Source organism: Corvus moneduloides, chromosome Z (genome assembly GCF_009650955.1).
Source record: "Corvus moneduloides isolate bCorMon1 chromosome Z, bCorMon1.pri, whole genome shotgun sequence".
Lineage (NCBI taxonomy): Eukaryota > Metazoa > Chordata > Aves > Passeriformes > Corvidae > Corvus > Corvus moneduloides.
In genome coordinates this window covers 2,041,467-2,067,912 of record NC_045511.1, presented here as the reverse complement: position 1 = coordinate 2,067,912, position 26,446 = coordinate 2,041,467, and the positions used below count along the sequence as shown (strand labels likewise).

At 48.3% G+C, this 26,446-nt stretch overlaps 1 protein-coding gene across 6 annotated transcripts in view; it reads left to right on the top strand.

Annotated features, from left to right (window-relative positions):
• The window catches only part of CTIF (cap binding complex dependent translation initiation factor), a 149,161-nt gene that overhangs the window by 59,771 nt on the left and 62,944 nt on the right, over window positions 1-26,446 (top strand). For all 6 annotated transcript variants that reach the window (XM_032095656.1, XM_032095655.1, XM_032095661.1 and 3 more), the window contains one exon: window positions 21,152-21,228. In XM_032095656.1, the coding sequence (XP_031951547.1) occupies window positions 21,152-21,228 (77 nt within the window). The remainder of the gene's footprint in view (window positions 1-21,151; window positions 21,229-26,446) is intronic.

Here is a 26,446-nt window from a genome sequence, read left to right as displayed (position 1 = left end):
TTTTCTGGGGAATTAACTGGTTTGGGCAAGGGGAATTGTACTGGGGTATAAATAACAGCTCAATAGGCATTTCAGGCTCAAAAATGTCACCACATTATGCTCTGGCTGAAACACACCAGGGAGCTACTTGGGTTTTTCCCAGCTTTACAGCTGACTTCCCTTTCAGAAAGGTTTGCTTTTATGCAGCTATATAATATCCAAAGCAAACCTGTTTTGGTTTTTCCCAGTCATGTCTATAGACTCCAAAACACACCCTTTAAATCCTGCCTGAGTTTTAACTTCTCAATAATGTTACGTTTCCTTCTCCCTTGTTTTCTCAGGGGATTCATTAGAAAACTGAGAGGGTTTTTTGCTGCACTCACTTGAGTTTGCTGAATACTTTCCTGCAGCGTGAAAGTAACGTGGAGGAATGATTAAATTTTAAAAAACGTTACTAAAAGTAGCTGAGAAAAAAAAAAAATCCAGATTTCTAAAGATCCCAAGTAAAAACCCAGTGTCTCTTTGGTCAAGCAGCTATTTCTGCTGGCTTGGCTGTTTCCACATCCTAATCCCCTTCCCTGCTCTCTGTGAAAGGGATGAATTTTTAATAAAATCAAGGGAAGGAAGGAATTTTCTCTCTCAAAAAATGTAGGCTTACCACAGGACCAGAGAAGTGAGACGTGCATACATCCCTGTTGTCAAAGGGACCTGGAGAGCCTAGAAACATCTCGCTCTCTAAAAATCCTGCTAATGGGGGATGTCCTCGTCCCTGGTCCGACAAAATAGGAGGTTAATGTTTCCTGACACATTTATAAATTTCTTCTTAACCAGAAGCAGCTCCCCCACCCTTTTCTGCTGCCTTTCCTCTTATGTTGTGGGAATAGAAAGCAATACAATAAATGAGACCAGAAGTTCTTAAAATGCGAATTTCCTGCCTGGAGGCAGCAGGTAAGTGAATCCCATTCAGCTTCGAGAGATGTATATATAGCTATGGGTGTAAATATAGGTATTTAGTGGCAGGGTAAGTGTTTATTGCAATGCAGGGTGGTTTGGTCAAAGATTGTCATTTAAGTGGGAAATTTATTGCTGCACACGACGCCTGGATGTCTCTTCCACGGGGAAAATAAAGACTGTTTATGAAGGGATTAAATGATGTCCTCACTGTGGTAGCAGACCAAGCTCTGTAACCCAGAGGTCCTTTTAGTCCTACATTTGTATTGTCCCTCATTTTATGATTTTAAAAGTACTTTTGGTGGTTGGTTTTTTCAGGATCATAGAATCATGAAATGGTTTGGGTTGGAAGGGGCCTTAAAAATTTTATTGTTCCAACTCCTCTGCCATGGGCAGGGATGACTTCCACTAGACCAGTTTGCTCAGAGAGCCATCCAGCCTGGCCTCAGGTCACTTCCAGGGATACTCCATTAACTTCTCTGCTGGCTCTGGAAATGGCTCAAATGCACACGTGCTGGCATGGTCAGTGAAAGAAAACTCTGTGGCCTCCCCAAAATGCCTTTGCTGGATGGTGGGCTTGAAGGATTTTGTTGGGGCTAATAGGCATAGCGAGCGGAATGTGGTCTCCACACCTTAGGCCACGCGATGCTGCCCCTGTGTCCATGTCTCCCAGGGTTATTCCTCTTTATTCTTCTCCTGTTCATACTACTGTGGAGAAACTCCTCATTGTTGGCTTGCTTTCTTTTTCATTCTTCTTGGTTTTGTTTTTTTTTTTTAATAATTCTTGTAATGTTTGAGCAGAGAAACCACTGGAGAATGATAAAGCTTCATTTCTTCCTGCTTTTGTGACCTGCTTCATTATTTCGTTTCTCATTGTATATTCTTCTGAGGCGCCCTGTCCAAACGGAAAGAAAATATGTGAGCTTGTAGGAGCTGTTTGTTTACCTTTGGCCGGGAGAAATAAGACCCCTTGGGTGGGCAAAATAAGTAGGTATCGCAGAAGATATGGATTGCTTCTGCTGGTTAGTTCTGGGGAGCTGACATTTGCTCCATCGTGCATCTGTGAGCAGCATTATTTCCTAAAGATGGTGGGCTGTGTGTGCCTTCAGCTGGCCAGCCTTCCTCTTGGTGCTCTGCACAAATAAAATATAAAAATACATGTTCCTTAAGTTCAGGTTGCTGCACATTTTCTAGATAAGAATGAGGTGATTTGGGGTCGGTAGTTACATGTACACAGTTTGAAGGAGCAGCAGGAGAGGTGAGACACCCTGTCTTGTTGTTTCATGATTGTTCCACAACAATAATCCAGACCAAAGGCAGTTTTTAAGATTCAAGACACAGATTTGCCCTTGTAATTCAAAGGAAAACATCAGTTCAAGCTGACCTTCAGAGTTCTAGCCTGATGGCACCATCCCACTGCTGCTGCTGGACACCCTGGGCACACCACAGAATGACAACAGTGGCTGCTCTGCTCCAGCCGTTGGGCCTATGGTCAGTGAAAGTTTGGTTTTCCAAAGTTTTCCTCTTGTTCGGGTTGTTCCCATACCTCTTGCCCATGGAGCTTGTTCAGCCCTGCATCTAGGATCTTAAAACTGCTTGACCAGGAGAGTGTCGCTGGGGAGAGTCAGTCTGTTCTCCCAGGTAATGAGCAACAGGACAAGAGGAAGGAGCCTCAAGTTGTACCAAGGGAGGTTTAGATTGGATATTAGGGGAAAATTTCTTCAGGGGAAGGGTTGTCAAACGTGGAAATGGGTTGCCCAGGGCAGTGGTGGAGTCCCCATCCCTGGAGCAGTTTAAAAGCTGCGTGGATGTGGCACCTGGGGACATGGGTCAGCGGTGGCCTTGGCAGTGCTGGGGGAATGGTTGGACTCAATGGTCTTAGAGGTCTTTTCCAACCTAAATGATTCTATAATTGTATCAGTCTGTCTCGGTGTAGACAGCGCTGGGAGACATCAGGGATGAAGAAGCTTCAGGATTTCCTGAGGTTATACAACCAACTCAGCTTGAAGGTTACAGAGAACCTGGGGGCTAGGCAGGTGGCTATGGATGATGACAGGTGGCTAGGTGCAACCAGTGTGCTAAAAAATCATCTCCATGTGAGCAGATTTTGATCTGGAAACCTGGTGGTGTGCTTTGATACCTGTATTGTTGGGATAAGGTTTCCACTTGTGCTTTATTTTGCTGTCAGAGCAAAGCCAGCCCCGTGTGCCTCAAGGCTTTGGGAGGCAGTGCAGTCCCTGCACGCCCTGAGACAGCAGTGTCCCTGCACAACAGGTCACCACCCCGATAAGCACAAAGGCAAGGAGTCAGGCTCACACTGGAATGGTATTTCAGCCAGAAAGAGCAAAGGGGGCAGAAAAATACCCTGACCATCAGTATGTGAGTGGCCACCTTCGTGTCGTGCGAACATAATATTGGTTTTCTATTTTATTTTTTTTATGGTTGGCTTAACAATTAAAAGGCTACACTGCACTTTGGTTTTTCCAGTCTGCTGCATCGTGTGACCCCGGTGACTCCGAGCTAAGCCTCGTTATATAATGGTGGGGTGTTTTTTTGGAAAACCTCCATTTAATCCTTTCGGAGCAGAATTTGCTGTTTTTGTTTTCTTTCATATCGTCGTCTTGTTTCCCCCCTCCGCCTACCCCTTCCCCGGCAGGCGCACGCTGGAGGCGTCAGTCTGGGAGCAGGGTCCTTTCTTCCCTTTTTTTCTTTTTTTTTTTTTTTTTTCAAATCTGCAGAGAAAGGAAAAAAAAAAGGTTTATTTTCGTTTGCTTGGGTTACAGCGCCTTTCCCCGCCGTCGGGGGGAAGGACTACGTGATGTGCAGCAGGTATTTTGTGAATGGAGCACAACCCTGTGACTCCCCGTCGCTTGACCGAAGGGGGAGGCAGGGGAAGGAGAAAGAAAAAAAAAAAATAATTAAAAACCGCCACCCAGTGACTCCATCTGACTCGTTTTGGCTGGAAAACTTTTTCAGCGCCGTGGTTCTTAAGCCAGGAGGAAGCTTTCTTCTGGCCCAAGAACAATAAAGGGGTCAGCAGCCTGATCCTCCCTCCTACACCCTCTTCCTTCCATTGTGAGGGGTCTGTGCAAATATCCCAGGCTGCTTCTGCTGGGGCCTGAGGGACCTGAGCCGCACATGTGACATTAAAGAGAGACTCCGCGAACTCAGTAATCCTGCGAAAAGGAAAAAAAAAAGAAGAAAGAAAAAACAAAATGAAGTCTCAGAGGAGCTCTATTTCTGGTGCAGTGTTATGCCTGGAGAAGTTACCGATGGGTGTTTCTCATGGTGGGGGGAAATCCGTCCCCTTACCCTGCCTAGGTGCTGCTTCACAATCCACGGCAGCATCTTCACCACTTGGTCGACAAGTGGCCAAATCCACACCCAGGGAAGGTGAACCCTCATGTCTCACCAGCCCTGCACCTCCTCCATTTCTTGGCTTATCCAAGAGGGGGAGTTTCTGCTGTTCTCACAGTGCAGGTGCAAAACCTGTGTGCTGCAGGTGTCCAGTCTCCAGCAAGGATGGGGCTGAAGGAGGCCCAGCTGCTTGACGTGTTGTGCTTGTTCAAGGGATTCACCACCACCTAGCAACACTCAGTTTTTCAAGCCAGTGCTTTTAATGACTTACCCCTCGGATGTTTATCACAGACCATGAAGGTCTGAGCCAGCAATCCCTGGGGCAAAAGGTCTTGAGAGGTGCTGTGGGGCCACAGGAATGTGCCCACCAGTCCTGTCCGTCATGAAGGCCACCCACATCTCTCTGGAAGGAGGTCAGACACTGGTCAGAGGGCTGCTGTGATTTCTGTGATATTTCTGGTGAATCCAGAGCAGTCACGAAACTTGCAGCCCACACTAGGTTCTGCCACCATGAGTGATGATTCTCTTTCCAGGTGGTATCTGCCAAGCTAGATGACATCTCCTCCCAAAGGAGAAGGTGGGACCTGTGGCCTTCTAAGAGAAGTAGAGTTCAACGCAGGAAGCCACATCATGCACTGAAAACCTGATGCATTTGCCAGAGGGAGAGCATATGATGCTCACCAAGTTGTATGAACCCACCCTTTTTTTTTTTTTTGACACGATTACCCACCTAACAGCATGCGTGACCTCTCCTGGCCGCGTCCCGGCTCGCTGGCCCTTGGCACCGCGCGGCCACGTGGATCACGGTGGCGATCTCGCCGTAAGGCAGTTCCCGCCGTTATTATCTCCTCGCCGCGTCGATAACGCTTCACTGGCGATGGCCAGGATTTCCTCGCACTACAGAGCTTTCCTGAGAATCAGCTCTGCGAGCGGCGGAGGAAGCAGCCACTGCGAGATTGCTCCTGGCTGCTGAGAACACGGTGGCCGACTTCAAACGTACGTGCGACCTGACATGATCCGAGGAGCGCCGCGCCGGCTCCTCTTTCCCCTCGCCCGCCTCGTCAGGGTGGGTGGGTGGAAACTCCTCTTCTCCTGCAAGTGCTCCAAGAGCTGAAGCAAGACCAAACATGGTTATGAAAGACTGTCAGAGGTGGGGGAGAGTTGTCCCATGTCTTGCCTGGAATTCTGAGGGAACGGCCAGAGCACTCACGGCCAGGGTGGAATTCAGGGTGTCCCTGCCACTCCTCTTGCTGTGCCACAGGGTTGGGACATGCTACACACTTCTTTTTATTTGAAAGGGAAACCATTTGTAGTTCCATTTTTAAGTGCCTAGGCAAACAGATTTGTTATTTAGACTATTTTCTTTTTTTACAAATGCCCATGTTTGAAGGTAAAAGCAAGCAAGCTGCAGGTTCTTCTTTTAGCCTTTTCTCCTGGTGCTGGAGCAGCTCTATGATCTCTGCAGACAGAGTCTAGCTCCAGGATTTTGATGGTGCTTCCAAGTATAAGTGATAATTATATTGTTGACCTTGGTGGAGGGCAGGTGAAGTGTGACAGAGTTCCAAGGTACAGCTCCTTTGCTGATATTCCAGAGAACCAGTGCCCAGCTGCCCATGGCCAGTGAGGCCACAAAATTAAAGTAGCTCCAAGGGTTGCAAGTGTACCTAAGGCTGGGAACCTGCTGCGTTAGAGGTGGAGTTCTGGGAGTACCTGACCATCCTGACATTCCTGTCTGAAGGAGAAGAAAACTGCCTTGTTTGGCTACTACTTGTTGCATCTTTTCCTGGCAGGATTTGCATACAAGGCAGGACTCGAATTTATTCTGCAAGTCCTCAGCTTCTGAGAGTTGTTGGTTCAGGAAGGGCAAGGCTGCAGTGTAGCAGTTGGTGGCTGTGCTCTTCTGGGAGATCTAGGGTAATTTTCCTGACATGAAGTTGGATTAAAAGACAAGGTGTTTTGACAGCACAGAAGTCTTTCTGCATGTGAAAATTGATGATTTAGTGGTCACCTAGAGTGATTTGCAGTTTGGATGGAGGAATCCAGGCATCTTTCACAGGTGCTTTTCCAAAGGCACTTGGTTATTTGGTGCCTTTGCTATGTTTAGCATGGGTAAATCAGAAGTTAAAGCCCTGGTGGGAAGGACTGACTGTTCAGGAGCAGAGGGTATTGCAGCAGAGGATGGTTAGAAGAGAATTATATGGAGACAGGTAAGGGATGGGAGTGGTGGCGGTCCCTTAGTCCACTGTCAAGTCCAGTCAAGTTGCTGCTCCTTGATGAGACCAGTCCTGTTTTCAAAGAAATTGACCGAAAATCTCCATCTTCTGTGTCCATATTTCTAAACTTCTGCGTGTGTCTTTTGTCCACGTCTTCCAAGACTTGCCTGTGACACCTGTTTGGAGTGGCTGCCCGTTTGCCAAGAGGGCTTTCACTCTGCCAGACCTAAGCACCTGCCCACAGCCACCAAGGTCCTACTATGGGTGGATGCAACTGAAACAAGGTTTAAAAGCTCATATGAAAGGGCATTGAATAGCAAAACATAGCCTGCTCCTTCAAGTGACCTCCAGCCCTTTGGAAGCCATTTGGCATCTTGAAAGATTCCCCATTGGGTGCTGCAGTTTGCTGTGGGGTGGTTTAATGGATTTTGTGTTGCCACATCTCTGTTCTTCCCCTGTGTGGTCACGAAATGGCTTTTCAGACCTTAACTCATGCAGAAAGACATGTCCAGAGGACGGGTTCAGGGAGTATCCTGCCCTGGGAGGTGAGGGCTGAGGCAGCTGGGAGTTTCTGCTGGAGCTTTAAGGAGTCTCCCCATGCTGAGAGCTGTGTACAGTAGGAACAGTCATCAGCCTCATCTTACGTGCGCCTCGTCTCACTGGTTAGGATCGCTTCCCCCGTGGAAACCATCAAGAATTTCCGTTATTTCCTTTCCTGAGGCTTTGTTTGGGTGGGGATTTCTGGAAGGTATTTCACAGGCAGGTATAATTAAAGAAAGACATGCTTTGCCTGGAGGCTTGACGAGATTTCTTTAAAGCCGGGCCTTTAGTGTGGTGGCAAAACAGAAACCGTTTTTTTCCTGGTCCGGTGGAGGGGAGGCTGGGGAAAAGGGGGAGATAATCAACTGGGAATCATCCCAGTTAAATGCTGCACACTGGGGTTAAGGCCCTTATCCAGCAAATCCTTGAAATATGTGCTTAATTTTAAGTCCCCCTGACTTCAATCTGTTTACTCTTGTGCTTAAGTTTAAGCATGTGCCTAAGTGCTTGGCTGGCTGCAGGCCAAGGCAAATAGTAGTCTTAGGAGCAGAATCGCATAAAGTAAGTGCTTTACTGGACTGAAGTTCTGTGGGACAGCGGGTGCCGTGGCACGTCTGGGATGCTGGAAGGGGACAGTGCTGTGTATCCCAGCTCCATCGAGTTATTCCATGTTGGGTACCACAGACTTGGGGCTGTGCGCACCTTGCAGGGAGCATCCAAACAGCGCGGCCTCTAAACAGGTACCTGAAATTCAGCATCTGTGTTTCTCTGTTCTGAAGGCATCAGCATCACCTGTAACCTTCTGTATATCACAGACACAGTCTTGGAAAAATATATAATTTATTTCCTCTCAGTTGAGAGAAAGGAGCATGTTAGTGGAGGAAAATATTCTTGATTTTATCATCAAAGAAGGAAGGAGAGCATATTCTATGACCTGACTAATAAATCTTCATAGGAGTTTGTGTGGCTGCATTAACACAACAAAAAGAACTCCTGTATTAGCACAAGCTTTTATAATGGCTTTATCTTCTTCTTTCCTGTTCCAAGCTAATTCCTGAAAGCCTTCTTCTAATCCCCCATTTTGCTCATCCAGCCTGGACTTCTTAGAATGGTGACAGGGGTTTTTTTCTTCAGTTTTAATCTACAAATGACAGCACTTAAAGCTAATAACTGTAGCCGTGGCACGCACAAAAGTGAAAAACCACCATCAGGAAAACAAGATCTGTGTTTTTTGAAAACACCACTGCCAGGGGTTAAGGGAAATCTGCAGCTGGAACAAATACAGCATTCGTCTAACTTCCTCAATAACTCTGCCGGGGGAGCGGGCAGTTGCCAGACTGAGGAAGCGTGGTTAGCCATCGAGTCTTTGAATGCAGCTCCGTTTCCCCCTCAAACCCATGGAATTTATATTAACCTCCAGCTTTTCTTAGCTGGTGGGAATTTTTTTTTTTTTTTAAATTTGCTTGAGTAAGAGCCTCACTTTTGTTGCTTTGGTTCACAGGAGGAGCGGAGGAGATGGTTCTGCTCCTTGTGCCGCGCTCATGCTGGCAGGAGGCCAGGGATGTTAAATGAATAATTTCTGGCAGTGATAAAGGAGAGAGAGGTTGAAGCTGCCAAGCACAGAGTCACAGATGCCTGATGACTTGGTTTTGGGAAGGGCAGGCTTGAGAGATCCTGGCTCGCTGGGTTGTCTCCAATCCCAGCAGAGATGCAGGCAGGAGGAAGAGCCCCATGTGCCTTTAGCATCTTGTACATGGGTGTAAATGAAGTGGGCGAATCACAGAATCACAGAATGGTTTGGTTGGAAGGGACTTTAAAGACCATCACTCCAACCCCCTGCCATGGGCAGGGACACCTTCCACTATCCCAGGCCACTCCAAGCCCCATCCCGCCAGGCCTTGGACACTGCCAGAGATTCAGGGGCAGCCACAGCTTCTCTGGGCACCCTGTGCCAGGGCCTCACCACCCTCACAAAGAAAGAATTCCTTCCTAATATCTTACCTAAATCCAGCCTCCTTCAGTTATGTGAGAATGCCGGTGGGGATGTCTAAAACCATTTTCACTCTGATACTTGTCTACCTAATTTAAGGCCGCAGGAGACCTACCCAGGTGAGTGTGGAGGGTAGCTTGGGAGACGTCATTTTGCATCCTGGGGCTCTCGTGGGGCCCCTCTGTGACTTCAGAGCCACTTTGGAGGCAGGGCATCTGCCTTGTGGCTGTGGTGCTGACGGTGGTGGCAGGAGTCCTGGGCAGAGGAGAGAGCTGGCTGAATGGACATGGTGGATGGTCCTGGTTGCCAAAATTGCCATCTCTCTAGTGGCAAGCAGTTTGATGTCTCCTTCCAAGTCGCTCATCACAAAGCGCATCTGCAGTTTTCCTGTCGTGCCCCGTTCTGCTCATTGCCCATTCCAGTCTTAGTGGCCACTATCTCAGACTCTTTTCAGCTTCTGGAGCTGAGCCCATCACAGACCCGGTTCTGCCAGCTACAAGGGCATCAAGGAGATTAGAAAGCAGCTGAAAAAACTGTAGTGAGGAGGGGCAACATGACCCAAGACATCCCAGTAACGAAGGTCTTTGGGTTGGTCACTTGACATATGAAAATGTATCCAGCAGTTTGCTGCAGATTCTTATGGAGTCATGGAATGATTTAGGTTTGAAAAAACTTTTAAGACCATCAAGTCCAACCATTCCCCAGCACAGCCAAGGCCACCACTGACCTGTGTCCCCAAGTGCCACATCCACACAGCTTTTAAACCCCTTCAGGGATGAGGACTCCACCCCTGCCCTGGACAGTGTTTCTGTGTTTGACAACCCTTTCCATGAAGAAATTTTTCCTAACATCCAACCTCAATCTCATCATTTTTGTCCCCACTTGGATCTGATGAAACACCTGAAGGTGCGTCCTTGTGACCAACAAGAAATTAATTGAACAGTCTTCACCCAGCACCTGGTAGTCATTACAAAAGCAGCTCTAACGTAGGCTTTCTCTGGCAGGAAAGCTGATGTTTGAATGATGCCACAGTCTTTGGAGTTGACATGTTTGAGATTCAGACTTTGCAAGATGTGGGAGAAGGGATATGGCCATCCTGCTGCCTGTCCTCTATCATTTGGACAGAAACCAGTTTTTGAGGATTCTTTTTTTGATGGGGATGCCAGATCCATGTGCAGTGTCACATTTGGACGCTGTTATAAAGCAGCTACAAACATGCCTTTCTCACTCATCCCCATTTTACTGCTCAGAGTAGCCTGTGGCTCCCAGAGGTCTGCAGAACATCAGTGAAAAACCACCAGTTTAATTAATATATGATGTGATATGATTGATATTCTGTGGCAACTGCATCATGTTTTCTGAGCTTTTGCCTGCATTAAAGCCCATTACAGCTGGAGGAATCTTAGGTCCTCAGGGCATGAAAGGAAGGTCCTGGGGAGGGATCAGACAGACACTCAAGGAGCAGCTTCTTCTCTCCAGCTACAAACTGCCAGTAAACTGGCAAGGAGCAAGTCAGACCCTTGTGTTGCACAGCCCACGCTCCTGTGAAGGACTGGCACTTTTCAAAGGGAAGAGTAGGGCTTTTATAGGATTAAATTGGCATCTGCACATTGGGATGTTTTCCAAGCCAGGGTGACTGAGACATGGGATCCTTACTTGATCTCTGTGGGCTGAAGTAGACTAAGCAGCAACTTCAGAGAGGAGAAAAGACATCTCTTGGTGGCACAGTCCTGAGGATAGTGCACTGGCTCAGTCTTCAGCCAACTGCAGACAGGAATATCTGTTGTGTGTGAATGTTTCCAGCACAGCACAAGGGACTTGGTAAAGGAAAGGACCATGCTTTGGCCGTGAAGGTCTCTGAGAAACGTCCACTGTTGGGCCAAGAGGGGCTGCCACCAGCATGACCATATTCAAGTTGATGCCAAAATTCCCTTTTGCTTTGGTAGTGCAGTGTAGGGATCACAGGGATATGGATCATGCTAAAAAAAAAAAAAAAGTTTGTTGAATTATAAACTATTGTTTGCAACCTTATGGTGTTGAAAAACTTCATTCACTTGGAAGGTGTCCAACGGGAAGTGCCAAGGACTGAGCACTAAGAAAGTTCTCCTAGTGCCTCTGGATCTACCCATGGTGAAAGAAAAGAGGAGCCACCCGTTGTGTGTAAGGCTGTGAAGTTGTCACTTTGTAAATGAGGCGGTTCATCACTGGTGCGCTGTCCCAAACCCCAGGAGCTTGCACAATCTTGAAGCTCCTTTAGGCTGAAACTCTGGTCTGCCTAAAAGAAGATGAGTGGAGGCCTGCTTCTGGGGGGCTGCACAGATGGACATGGAAAATACACCTTTTTTTAATAGTAAGAGTGAAATGGAAATATTCTTAGATGCAGCCCTTATCACCTGGGAGCAACACTGAGGTTCAAGCATACCTGGCCAGGGAGGCTGTACCAGCACTGGGGGTAACACAGAAGGGTTCCAGCTTAGAGGTTCCTAAACTCCCTGAGTATTACTGTCTCTGTCCAGCTCTGTGGCTCACACACATGTACACACAAACACAGGGCTAGCTTCAGTATGAAGTCGGTGGCAAAAGAGGCAGGAAGGTTCTTTGTGTGGGTTCCAACAGGAGCATTTATTGCTTCTACACTGTCAAAGGCTGCAGAGGCAAAGATGAACATGATCCCAAAACTCACAGTTTTATCTGAGGGCAGGGAAAAGGCAGGACCAGGGAACGGGGACCAATGGGCAACTCTAGGGGAATGATGAGGGGTAGAGGCTAACAGCCAACCGGGGAATCCAAACTGGGAGAGATTAACGCAACAGAACAAGCATCCTGGGAGATGCCTTTCTGGTCACCCTAACATGAAGTGGTTCTTGTGGTACTAGGGACTTGTCTTACTGAGAACTCTCTTTCCCTTGTAATGTATGTTCACAGGCCACCACACCTGAGGTCCTGTCAGGTTTATACGTTACCTTAAGAATTTATCCCAGTTCTGCCTGTAGGTCTGCTCCTTGTGACACCACCCACCATGATGGAACGGTGGGGAGGTGTTGAGGGACCTCCTGCCATCCCACCTCCCTCATCTCAGCTGGAGAGACATGGTCAAACAGCACACCAAGGTGCACAAATGGGGGTGGCGGGCTTTGAAGAGCACAAGGGACAGGAAAAACCAGACTGGGGAACTTGACAAGTACAGAGGAAATGTATATTTTAAAGAAAAGTGGGACTGAAATGTTTCACAGGGACTGAAATAGCTCAAATTATAAATATTCCAATAGCAACCTCATAACACTCTTAAGGCCCGGGTAAAGCTGTTCCTCCCTCACCCCCAAGCTGGTGCAAGCCAAGGAAAATGTAGGACAAGCTTTTCAGAGTAGTGCAGCCCTTTCTCAGGATGAGCTGGGGCTACCTGGACAGACTGCAAACCAAACAGCATGTCTGGTGCCTCCTGGTCACAAGTGATGTGGGCAGTATTTATTCCCAATATTAGATGAAAAAGACTCCTTTTTCCAGGGAAAAGCAAACCCAGGCCACCAATGCAATTTATTTTAGTGATTCTATTTAAATATTCTGCACTTAAAAACTCCAAGCAATGGTGTGGTTATAGCTATACCTACTGGATAAATGTATTTATTTATGGATGGGATGCTTTACTGCTGACAGTACAGTTTGTTTTTAAGCCTGACCAGGGTAGAGGAAATACATACAAATAAACAATAAACCTAAACAACACTAAAATAACATCAGTTAAGACAATTAGAGTTACTTCCACTTGCAAAGTATTGTTCCCATTTTGCTACAACATGGGAAAAAGCTCCATTTCCTAAGTCAGCTAGTAACTGATTTGGGATTTGCGGATTCTGGTAACAAAAGGGGATTTCTTTTGTCTGTTATTTATACTCTTCCTATGGCTCCGTGTGTCCGTGTCGGCGTGTCTGGAGCACCCTGTCTCAGTGCAGCAGTGTCTCCGGCCTGTCCCCATCTCCGTGCCTTAGCTGGGCCTGGTTGGGCTTCTCCTGCTGACCGTCCTGGTTGTGCTGGTGTGAACATGTGTGTTTGCAGAGGCAGTTTCTCCTAGAAGACTTTGTCCTGGTTTTTAAAGTTTTATTATCTCTGAATTACGTATAATTCAGGAGCTCAGGGGCCAAGAGTTAAAAATAGAGCCCGGAAAACGCGCTGTCAGTAATCAGCAGAAGGTGTCAAGGAAGGTTCAGGCCATGTTTTAATTGGGATGCTTTGCCTAATTATTCTAATGCTTTAATTGCATTTGCATCCTTCACCCCACACAGGGAGTTTCATGCTGGGTTGTTCTGCCATTCTCTTGTGTGTTTTGTGCCATCCCAGAGCTGGCTGCCGAGGGTTGAGGTGGGACAGCTTAGCTGCCACCAAGTAGTTCATGCCATTCCCAGCACTGTGTTGCCTCCAGCTGTGGAGGCCAGGAGCCAGTAACAAGCACCAAGGAGATGTGACAGGATAATAAGTGTCTGAATGATACTTCTTTGGATCTGGGGCTGCTTGTGTGGAGTCTGTGGTTCATGAGAACACCCATCATTCTGTGAGAAGAGTACACCAGAGCATTCGCACTCAGCAAGTGGGAGTGCAGGAGGTTGTATCTTTGGGGCAACAGGGGAAGGCAGAGCCCTGCAGGGAATACTGCAGGTGCTTTTAATGATAACTAAAGAGTGATGTTTACTGGGACCATCCTGATCACAGTCACAGCAATCGTAGCCTTCTTTTTGGAAGGAGTCTCCTCCAAGGTGCTCATCACTGAGATATGTGCTGCAGCTACACATTCAGCCTTTGCTGGCCATCTGTGATTTATGGTGTACGCCCCAAAGATGCACTTAACCAGGAAATCCTCCAAACTGGGACATCTCCCATGCAATTGCTTAGAATCACAGAAACATAGAACCACCTGAGCTGGAAGGAACCCACAAGTATCACTGAAATCCAGCTCCTGGCCCTGCACAGGACAGGCCTAAGAATCCCACCCTGTGCCTGAGAACGTTGTCCAAATGCTCCTGGAGCTCCTCTCTGGGGCATGTTGCACTATGCCATCAGGCCAGCACATCCTACTGTCAAGGTCCCATAGAGCATCTCTTCTCCATGACAGAACTTCTTAGATCAGTCATGGCAAAACCCAGAGAGTTTTGTTCCTTTTCCAGCTCCTGGATGGCTGGAAATTGATTTCTTTGTCAATCCTTTAGTACAGTTTAGCCCTGACTCCAATGACTGAGGTTGAAGAAGATGTCCTTGGAGGTTGCCAGGACCCACGTGTGCGGTGTTGTGGATGAGGAAGGATGGTAGAGCCACAACCGTCAAGTACTGTTAGGGTTTACTTGCCTTTTATCTTGTGTGGGGAGTATTTTGCAAAACTGTTGCACTTTCTATTCTTTAGATGTTGAGCACCAACCGGTTGCTTATTCAGAAGCAACTCTTATTGTAAGCACCTTACAGGAAAATATGAATAGCTTGCAATTTAAAGGAACAGATTTATCACTTTATGTTTTAACAGAGAGGAAATAATTTCTGTGTGGCTTCCTGACAGTGTTTGGTGTCCTTCCATGGCCTTCGGACCAGGTCAAGGCTTTGGTTTGTGCCTCAGCTCTCTCCTTTCAAGATGTAAAAATTTCCCCTTATGGGTGACAGACCAGAGCCGTGGGAATTCCTGGAAGAGGAAGAGGCAAGTGGCCTCTGGGAGGAGAGCTCTGCTGGAAGTGCCTGCAGGACTTACAGGTGTTCGTGTGTCACTGAATCATGGAATCACAGAATGGTTTGGGTTGGAAGGGACCATAAAGCTCATCTCATTCCAACCCCTGCCATGGACACCTTCCACTGGAATCGCCTCCAGGAGAAATGCCAGCCTTGGGTGGATGGAGGTGATGGGGATGCTGCCAGTGGCACCTCTGCCATGCTTTTCATGTGCAAGGGGCTGGCTGGGGCGGTTGTACTGAATATATTGGCACATTGAACACCATAGGCACCGTGATTATGGGACTGGCACAATAAAAGTTAAATATATCTGCAGCTCTATGCTGTCCTGGACTTCCCTGCCTTGGACAATCCATCCTATAGGCAGATGAAAGCCTTATTGCAGGGTGTTGCAATTCACTGGGTGGGTTTCTGCTGCTCATTTCTGGAACCACAACATATTTCTGTTTTTACGCTCCCTCCAGCCTCAGTATTTCTGTTGTTCCCTTTGCACGGGCAGATGGGTTGTCCTCAGTGATCCCAGCCCCACCTCACCCTTCCCACTCCCCCAGAAAATAAACCCACCCTGAACTTTGTGTGCAATAAAACCCAGCGAAACTCCCAGCTCCTACCTCAGGCCTAATAACCTGTTTGTTCAGTTCAGGCCTTCTGCAACCATTTGTTTAAGATAAGCGAGAGCGGATGTTTCTTGAGGGCACAAAAGGTTCTTGAGATAAAGCTCCAGCAGGACTGATCCCGTGCTGTGGCTGGAGCATTTCCTTCTCTCATCACCTGAGTGTTGGTTTTTTCCATCAGTACAGTGCTTTTCTCAACCTTCTGTTCACACTCAGGGTTTCAGCGTTGCTGTTTCTATTCAGGTGTCTTCACCTGCTTGACGATCACAGGCTGGGGGTGTTTCTGCTGCATGGGGAACATCTGTGAAAGGGGCAGAATAAGTTGTTATGAGTGAAGACAGTTGCTTTGTGGGCTGAGGTTTCCCATCTGAAAGTCAGGCTGTAAAACCACAGGGATGAAGCAATGAACCCAAACCCCTAGAGGCCCCTCGAATCTTTGTGAAACACCCATGAGTTCAGCCACCTCAGGCAACAGCTGCACTTGGGAATTGCAGCAGTGGAGGAGGAGGAGGAGGGAGGGTGCAGATTGGTCCCAGATAGAGCTATCTCTTTTGTAAGGCTGTTGTTGTCAGATGCCAAAGGAGTTGCCGCGATTTGCTGCCTCGGGGTGGTCACAGAAGAACCACTGGGATCAGAAAGCTCTACCTCATTCCTGCTTATCAAATTGTGACTTGGGAGTGTTCATGGAAGAGAGGCTGAACCTGCTCCAGCCCTGAACCCCCCGTGCCCTGGGCTGATCCCCGGCGTGGGCAGCAGGGCAGGGGGATTCTGCCCCTCTGCCCCGCTCAGGGGAGACCCCACCTGCAGAGCTGCCCCAGCCCTGGGGAACAACAGCACAAGGACCTGGAGCTGCTGCAGCCAGTCCAGAGGAGGCCACCGAGATGCTCCAGGGCTGGAGCCCCTCTGCTCTGCAGCCAGCCTGGGACAGCTGGGGGTGTTCAGCTGCACAAGAGAAGGCTCCAGGGAGAGCTCAGAGCCCCTGGCAGGGCCTAAAGGGGCTCCAGGAGAGCTGCAGAGGGACTGGGGACAAGGCCTGGAGGGACAGGACACGGGGAATGGCTTCCCAGTGCCAGAGGGCAGGGCTGGATGGGATATTGGGAAGGAATTGCTGTCTGGGAGGGTGGGCAGGCCCTGGCCCAGGGTGCCCAGAGCAGCTGTGGCTGCCCCATTCCTGGCAGAGGGGTGGAACTAGATGGTCTTTATGGTCCCTTCCAACACAAATCATTCTAAGATTTGTTATCCCCAAATTTGCTGTCCCCAGTTTAACAGGCAAAGCTGGTGCCTTCCTCCAACTTCTTCAGATGATCCTGCTGCAAAGGAGGCATGAGAAAGGTCGTAGCAAAGTCTTTCTTGTAGGAGGGTAGCACTAAACCCAACTATTTCCCTCTTCTGATCCTGCCCCTCTTCCTCGTGTCCCTCCCAAGCCAGTATCCCGCAGGCTACTGGGCTGGGGTGTGGGGTGGGATCAGCAGAGGGATGTTGCTGGGGAGGGGCAGGTATCAGTGGGTGAAGAGGTGGAGGCTCTTGGGTTGCTGCAGAGTGCCAACGAGATCTTGAAAGCTTTTTATTTGTTCTTCCATTAAACTTTGATGTAAATGGGTCTGGGGGGGCAGCTTTTTGGAATCACACAGGCAGGCAGACAGGGATGAAGCTTGGACAGACAGGTAAAGCACAAAAAGAGAGCACGTGGCCTTCAAACCTGCTGCCTGTGACCTCTGTTTGCAGCAATTCCAGTAGATGACAGGTTTCCCTAGCTGGCCATAGAACAGTCACCTGAGCTTGCCAGACATCACCTTCTCCAAGAGTTGTTTTCCCCCAAAAATCTAAAAATGTGTATGCACGTCACAACACAGCTGGTCTCCTGGGGACTGGCCCAGAGGGCAGACCATTCCTGAACAACCCTTCTTTTCCAGAGCTTCTGGCCCTTCTTGTCAGAGCATGTATGTTTATGATTTAAATTGGAACGTATGTGCATTAGAAGTCCCATGGGCGTCTCAGGTTCTGCTCCAAGCTTCCCACCATGCAAACCACAGAGTGTTTAGCATCCAAAACTGAAAATTAGCCCTGTTAGCAATCCTTCCTGTGACCATGGGCTCCTTGTGCTTTGCTTTTCCCACACCCCTCGCTTTCAGAACCAGCAGCACTGAAATGCTGGTTTGTTACCTTCTCCAGCCACCTGTGCATAAATATCAGAATAAAACCCGTGTGGGAAGGAGACCAAACATGATTTTGCTGCCTGCTGAGGAGTTGCAAACCTGCCTATGAAAACCACGAGCAGCTGAGTTTGATGGTGTTTCTGGCCAAAGCAGGAGAAAAACCCATGCCTCTTGTAGACCCACTGCAGAGGGTGGTCTTCTGCCTTCAGAGATGTTTGCCTTTGGCTCTGTTCAGGGATTTGGGCTTCCCAAGGAGCGTCTCTGCTGAAAGACGGAAGAGCTGCCTTTCAGATCCACGTTGTCCTCAGTGAGCTGGCTCTGCTGAAGGCACTTCCACAGCTGTCCTGCACGACCTGTGGTGGGCAGCAGCCTCAAGGCAAGAGCTGTGTTATCAAAGCTGTCACCGTGCCCTTGGGATTCTGCCCCCACCCACCCATTACCTTTGGTCTTCTCCAGCCGTTCCGCCCTACTTGCAAGTTGCTGATATTTCCTTTTACATCAGCTCACTGCACAAAAAAAAAAAAAAAAAAAGAGTCAACTTTTCTCCCTTCCAAATTTAGCTTTGTTTAGGCACTAAAATAGACAAGAGTAGGGATCAGTGACTGTTTTTTTCCAAAACATTGTCTCATGACGAGGACTGAGGAAGGGAACTGCTTGGCTGCAGAAGGGAGATGTTTGATTTTCGTAAATGGGGACACAAAGTTCTCCTCTGTTCAGGCACAGACGGTGTCCAGGAGTGCTCCTTGGATTAGGAAGTTATTCCCATGTAATTAATTCATCTCTCATCCCCTTGACATCAGCTGCTGGTGGGTAGAGGTCTGAGGAAGGACAGGGATTCTCTGCAAGGAGGACATGCAGGAATGCACTGCCGTACGTATGGTTTCTAGTTGGAAAGAGCAGAAAGGCAGCTCCTGAGGCTTTAATGAGGGCTTCACTAGAGGAAATTGGTCCTTGAGTGGAGTGGAGATAGTTTCATTTTTCCAAGGTAATTGTATTTGCACATGTGTCTGCAATGCAGCTTAAATTCCTAAAAACACCCCAAGCATTAGCCTGCTGTGGTAGTACAACATTAAGAAGCAGTCTCACTAATTATTATACTATTTTTAGTCTTATTTCCTAAACTAGCTCTGCTGATGGGATTGGGCTGTGTGTGTCTCCTCCTTCCCTTCCTTTTCTCATTCCGTTTGTTATCTGTTGGCTGATTTCAAGTAATTTTTCAGAGGAACAGAGATCTCAGAGATATTGAGCTCTTCCTATGCATTCAGTGAAAATAAATAGTTGGGAAAATGAGTGATGAAGAACACTCAAACCACAGCCCTCAGTAATAAAGTTTCAGTATGAGCATGCTGGTCCAATGGAAGGTGTCCCTGCCTGTGGCAGGTGGGTTGGAACTGGATGATCTTTAAGGTTCTTTCCAATCCAAATCATTCTGGCATTCTGTGATTCTAAGGTATTACAGAATCATGGAATTCTAGAATATTCTGAGTTGGAATCCACTCACAAGGATCATCCAGCCCAGCTCCTGGCCCTGCACACACACCCCAAAATCCCAGCCTGGGCATCCCTGGCAGTGCTATCCAAATGCTCCTGGAGCTCTGGCAGCCTCGGGGCCGTGCCCATTCCCTGGGGAGCCTGGGCAGTGCCCAGCACCCTCTGGGGGAAGAACCTTTCCCTGATCTCCAACCTAAACCTCCCTGGCACAGCTCCAGCTGTTCCCTGGGTCCTGTCCCTGTCACAGAGAGCAGAGATCAGAGCTGTCCTTTGGGAGGAGCTGCAGACCCCAGTGATGTCTGACCTCAGTCTCCTCAAGGCTAAACAAGCCCAGTGATGTCAGACACTTCTCGTGTGACCCCTCCAGACCCTTCACCATCATTGTAGCTCTCCTTTGGACCTTTTCTAATGGCATTATATTTTGGTTCGGTGAGTTCCTTATGCCTTGAAGTCTGGAGGAGTGAAGCTCTCTGAATGAGAAGACTCCAGCTGCCATGGGAGTGATAGAGTTGCTGCAGCAGCAGTTTCTCCAGGCTTTTTGCAATGGTCAGGATGGATGGTCACAATAAATCCCATCTGTCCTCGACTTGGCAGTGCCTTCTCTGGCCTAAATTCATCATCATCCCCAGCAACCATTCTCCTCCATTACGTCTTCCACACAGAAACTCAAAATACTGTTATCTCAGTAACTGCTACTAAAATCAACTGTCATTTCCACAGGCTCTTCACTCAGAGAGCGGCTTTTCTCTGAAGTCAGTGTGTTATGTTGTCATGCCAATGTCACAAAGCTGCTGCTGGATGAGGCACATCCCCACCCAGCCTTTGCCCTTGCCCAGGCTGCTCCCTCATGAACCCTCGCACGTGGTGATTCCCAGCAGTGGCTGGAGCTCCAGGCTGAGATAGATTGCGATGGAAATAAAAGGAGCAACTTTTACAGGGCTTCTCGTACCAGCTGGGGAAGGACAATACTGCATAAATAAAATTCATTATAGTTATGACAGCTCTGTGGTCCGTGGAAAATAAATAATGCTTTGCACTTACGTAGAGCCTTTCATCCAGGAACCTCAGAGCTCTGTGTGAGCATTAACAAAGCCTTGTCATGCCCATAGTAGGATGGTAAATACAGCAGCCCCCTTATCAGATGAACAGACCGCATCAGAGTCGGCACCTTCAGTGGGAAGAGGGCACTGGAAAGGCAGCAGCTGGAGTTACGCACAGCTCTTCCACTGCCTTGTCTTGGAATCATAGGATCCTAGATTGGTTTGGGTTGGAAGGGACTTTAATATCGTCTAATTCCATCCCCCTGCCATGAGCAGAGGCACCTTCCACTATCCCAGGTTGCTCCAAGCCCCATCCAACCTGGCCTGGGAGACTCCAGGGATGGGGCAGCCACGGTTTCTCTGGGCGCCCTGTGCCAGGGCCTCACCACCCTCACAGTAAAGACTTTCTTTTTGATTACCAGTAAAAAATGTCTTCCTAGTATCTCATCTAAATCTGTCCTCTTTCATCTTGTGCTTGGTCACATGATTTACCATCCTTGTCCTCAGTTGTTCCCTGCAGGGTGGATCCCACCTGTCCTTGCTGCAGGGGTGGCATGGGCTGACTCGTTCGTGGTGGGCAGGCTTAGTGGGGTGCTCCTGCTGTGGTTGTTCCCTCCCTGCTGGCGTGAGGGCACAGCCCCAACAGACCTGCCTGTTGGCTCCTGTTGGCTTCCCCCAGTATCCTCAAAACGATGCCAAGCATCCTCCTTTACAGACATTTTTTCACCTTTTTGGAAAAATACACATAGGAAGCAGCCCAGGGAACTTGGATGGCTTAGGTGCACCAGTGTCATGTGTGAAGTGGGTGAATTCCTTGTCTGTGGTATGTATGGGATTTATACATCTGTGATCCAGTTATTTGCCCTGTGTGGTTCCTCCCCTACAGAAATTGCAGACAACTTCATTCCCTGCTCCTTGCAATGGCCCTGAGACCGTAGAACATGTCTGTGGGTTTTCAGACCTGCTTTTGTAGGGTCTGGGATGTTGTGAGGATGTTTGGGTGGGAACTGTTTCTTTTACCATGCTCACATGCTGAGTGTACAGCTCTACCCCTCTCTGACCCTTTCCATGTTGATGCCTCCTGGAGCTGATGACTACTTTTCCGTCTGCTTTGCAGGGTTACCATCCATTGCCTCATGAAGCTGAAATCGCACACACCAAAAAACTGTTCAGAAGGAGGAGAAACGACCGGAGGTAGGTGAAACCTCTTCAGTGTTTGGGGTTTTTTTTAGTCTTCTTTGTTGCACATCTTCCTCAACGGCCTCATGGTGAATCTTTGGACAGTGCTGCTGTTCAGCAGGGTTAATGCATAAACTCTTAGTTGAGCACTAACATCCTGAAAATATTTTGGGATGTGTCCTGCATTGCTCCAGAAGTACCTTAAGGACCTTCTCTTCTCCTTGTACTTATTCCTGCATAGCCAGATCCTCCCACTTGTACTCAAAGAGACAGCGGGCAAACTATTGTCTGTAAAAGCTCGAGTCCTTGGGATTTGTTCTCTCTTCTTCTATTGAAAAGCAAAATTTGCTGAGTTTCAAGGTTGCCTGGAAAGTGGGTATGGTTTGGTTAAGAGGGGGTCGCAGCCAGCCTCAGGTGTCTGTGGGAAGGAGGGGATGTGCTGTACAGGCAGCTGAATTCCTGCGGCATTGATTTCAATCCATTGAGTTAATTTAATCGGGTCGATTGGATATTTAATTGTATAAAGTGCATATTCAATTATATGAGGGCATCTAAAGTCCTTGATGGGAATTGTGACCATGGTTAAATGTGAAAAGAAGCGAGCAGTAAGGGAGTTAGTTGTACATGCAGCTTTATTTCTGCTGACTTGTTCTGCTGCAGCTGAGGCAACACACCCAGGGCAATAAAGCAGTTCTGAAACCATGACTTTGAAAGATGACTGAACAGGAGAAGAAGTGGCCAGTGCTTTCTCCTGGAATAAACTGAAGTCTGTGCCTGAGCTGTCACAGGGGGAAATTTTTGGTGAAGCTTGGCAGACACCTTGGAGTGTGTCCTCAAATCTCCCCATCACTTCTTATCTCATGAACAGCTATGATGTAGTTAACTCTGCGTGGTTTGGTTTTCCTAAACTTCACTGAGTGACCAAAAAAACAGCTAAAAAGAGTTTTCTCAGGCAACCTAGAAACATCCTTCTGTGGTCAGGATGGTTTGTCAGCAGCAAACTCCGTTTCCTCTCCTTCTGGGGACTCCCTCCTTTTTAGCTGTACACAATTCAAAAGCCAATATAGTTTCATGATTTGGGGCAGGGGGAAAAAGTCTTATTTCAGCTGGGTTGCAGCCCTGTGATCACCAAAACATGTTTAAAACCAAGCTGAGGTCTGCTGTGTTGCAAGACTGAGCTGGGTGATCTTAATTGGAGTACTGGGCTGGGCTCCTTGGAGGAATCACAGTGGAGGTTGGTGAGTCCTGCTCCCATCTCTGGTCTTCCTCTGCCATGCAAACAGTGCTTGATGCTTTGGAGGAGGAGACCAGGGCCAAGGGGTCTTCTGCCTGAAGCTCCATGCCCAAGGCTGTGATGAACCATGGAGCTGTGTGTTGGTTCTTCCCTCTCATCCAAAAAACCCTGCCTGTTGGAGGGGTGGGAGGGAACATGCCAAATGTGCATTTCTGTTTCTTTTTTCTTTCTGGTCCCTTCAGATAAGCCATCAGCAGACAGAAGCATTCAGCCCCCCAGGGCATCCCTGCCTCCTGCACAGATAGCAAGGAGAGATAGCAAAAGAAACTGCCTTGGGCTGGGGTTGGAAGATCACGGGGTGAGATACAGCCCCAGCCAAGTAGCCCTGGGATAGTGTCCCAGGACAAGAGAAAAAAGCTTTAAAATCCAATTGATCCAGCATCATTCCGGAGGAGACGTGGGGTCACTTCAGCCCTAAGCAGTCTCAAATGAAATAAAATGGAAAGAGCAGAGGATATGCACTTCTGCCCAAGTCCTCCACAGTGCTGTCAAAGCTTAGCCAGAAAACCACAGTTTTTTTCAATTTCAAAAAGCTAAGAATCCTGAGTAGAGGGAGCTGGAGTGAAAAAACATTTTTTAAAGTATTTAAAAGGAAAAGGCATGGTTCCCGTTCTCTTCCTTCAGCTTGAAACCTCAGCAGACTCTCTCTCCCCATGCCACTTGTGTTGCTGGGGGTTTTCAGGGTCCCTTGTCTCTATGGTGCATTTGGGACTAGGAGGGCAGGTTTAGTCCTTTTTAGTGTTGCTTGAGTTGCTCCAAGAGGGCACTTGCTCCTTGGAGGGCTCCTTGCTTCTTAGAATTGATTTCTAGCAGTGAGTTAGCTCTCAGAATGTTTATTTTATGTGGAAAGCATGACAGAAGTAGGGGGAGAAAAGGGCAGGAATAGGGGGCAAGAAAGAGAATAGGAGAAAAACAACAGATTGTATCAGAACACAGACTACAAAGCTGTTTACACTTTATTGCAGTGCTATTATCTTAATGTCCCAGGCATCATTCTGGGGCAGAAAAGCTCCATTCCGGAGCTGGTGGAGCCACACCGGTGATATAAAAATTCCTCAGGGTGAGATTTTATGTCAGGCAGAACAGTTGGGAGTTACAGGCTTTTTGTTTAAAACCTTATCTGGATACAGAGAGAGTCAAAATTGCAAGAGTGTGGAGGGGACATCAGAGACAGTGAGGTTTGGGAGAGGCCTAGCAGGGCCATTTGGTGGTGCATGGGTTGGGAAAGGGCTGGGAAGCAGCTCTGGATACCTGGACCCAAGGGAAGAAGGTCTGGTTTCCTAGAAAGGTGATTGGTAGCAGCCAAAGATGGGAGTAGGGCTGGCATGCAGTGAATTTGCAAGAAGAGGTTGTCCTGCTAAGTTGGTTAGAGGCCCCAAAGTCCTGGGCACACCTGGGTCTGGTTTTCATGGGGCAGCTTTTCCCCTTCTCCTGAAGCTGGTGAGTCCTGAAGCAGCACCCTGGGCCCTACAAGTAATGCCTGCGCGTGGTATACGGGCTTTCCCTGCCCAGCACTTGCCTCGTCCAAGGTGGACAAATCCCCACTGACCGTGGTGGGCATCTCCTGCCAGGTGCAGGAGTCACCCTCACAAGTGGTCATCCAGCTTGGGTCAAGGTGTCAACCCCCAGTTTGGCCTCTGCTCGATGCCCAGGTCCAGCTGGCCTTGCCTGGCTGTAGGTGACCTTTGGGTTAGCTGGAGCTTTATATAACACACCTACTACAAAAAAAGCTGATAAAGCACATTGGTACCAAGAAATCTGCCTTTTTTTTTTTTCCCCAGCTGGTCTTACAAATGGTACTGATTCCCTCCCAGAACGTGTGTGGGCTTCTCTGGCCTCCCTGCCAGTGCCATTCAGATGGGGACATGTCTTGGGCTAGCGAAAGCACCTTTTGTTTCACATGCAGAATGACGCTGGTGTCCAGCCCTGCTATAAATAGCACCTGTCTCTGCTTCCTTCCCGTCACCTTTCCTCGGGAAATGCTGTCCCTGGGTTATGGAGGAGCACAGCTCACCTACCCTGAGGTCTCTGCCACACACCTTGCACTCTCTTAGGGAGAAGCAACCCCAAGGGAGTGACCCATAGATCTCTCCTTGCATATGTGCTATGTTTTTATGTTCCCCAAGTAATTTTTTCTGGTTTTGTGGATACATCATCCTTGGAAATGCTCAAGGCCAAGTTGGATGGGGCTCTGAGTAACCTGGCCTAGTGGAAAGTGTCCCTGCTTCTGGAGCTGAGTGGTCTTCAAGGTCCCTTCCAAGCCAAATCATTCTGGGATCCTATGATTTTTCCATGGATGCATGCTTCATTTGTTGTATAAAATAGGTATGAAGAGCAAATTAGATGTCATTAAAAAAAACTGGGCACATTTTCCATAACAGCAGTCAACATCTGCTGGAGGGTTTGGTTGCACAGGGTGTTGTAAAAGCCTGCAGAAGGCGGTGAGGTCCTTCCTGCAAAGAGCTTATGATCAGAGCAGGAGAGGTATCAACCTCCCCACCTCTCCTGGCAGAAATCCTGCAGGCAGTGTCTTCTCTGTTGGCTTGGAGTCAGGAGGTGGGACTGCCACCTCCTGATGAGACTGGTGGAGGGCATCACTGCTTGCTGGGGTCATGGAAGGGGAGCAGCACAGGCAGATGTTTTCCTACCTTGTCCAAAGGCACCAAAGGCCACTTAGTTTGACCTCCCAAAGGCAACCACCTCTAGGGAAGGAGAGAGTTTTCCTGGGTAGTGGCAGGACCTCTCCTGCAAGAAAAAAAAATTCTGTGGGATATGGGGCACTCCAGACCCATTTCTCAAGTCCTCTCCTCTGACCTTTCCCAACCCAGTACCTCTCTGGTAGAAGAGCGCAAGCTATGCTGGGATGTGATCTCCTTGGGCAGGTGGGCTCTGGGTTTGGCCCCTTGTTTTTCAAAAAGTTCTCAAAATCCCCACTTTTTAAGCATTTCAAGTTGACTTTATGTTGCACAGGGTTCCCCCAGTTCCCATGGCCTCCTGGTGTGATGTGTTTGGGATGGAGAGTCCAGCTGGCCAAATCCTTTGGCCTGGAAATGCCTGGAAGTGCATGCACAGAGGCTTGCCCAGCCTTGTAGGAATGATAAAAACCACTGCCAGTTCAGATAGGATTTACAGGCAATATATGGAGTTGCAATGGGTTAAGGCAGGTGAGGTTGTACCTACTTCTTGGTCTTCTAGTTAGCAGTACTGAAATGGTTCTGTGTCACTTGAGCAACTGCACAGTTTTTCTGAGGACCAGGAAAAGGTTTTTGGGAAAGTCTTAAAAAGTTTGCACCATTGAAATCACATTGATCCAACATCTTGTTGGATTCAAAAGACAAATCAGGCTGAATACCTTACCAAGAGCAAATCTTGGGTGTGCACAGATGCTGGCTGGTACCTCACGGTGCTTTTGGTGGTCCTTGTCTGTGGGCAAGAAGAGGAGAGGATGGCAGAGAGAACAGCCCCATGTCCTGGAGAGGATGGAGTGAAAGCCTGAGAGTTAATTAATCCTCTCTTTGCAAAAGAGGCCTCTGAATTCCTCTTTTCAGTAGGAAAAGTGGGAATCTCTTGTGCTTCTTCTGTGCAGCAGGTGTGACCAAAGCCATGAGAGGCTGCCCTGCCAGTCCCAGCCAGGATTGTTGGGGATCACAGACAGCCTCTGGTGAAGAACCATCACCATAAGCTGTGACTGAGCTTTGTGTCATCTCCTCCTCCTGTTGGATGAGATTTTAAGAGGAGTGTTTCTGCACCTGGGAAATCCACCCTACATAAATCCCCTGTGTGGGGAGCTGCAGCAGAAGGCTGCATGGATCCTCCTGGCTCATGCATGGAGGGAAGGGTTGGGAGCATAGAGTCTCAGGAGCTCTCTCCATCTCCCTTCAGCATGCCCCAAATACTTAAAGCTTTCAAGGACAGAATTACAGAAATGTCCCCAAGTTT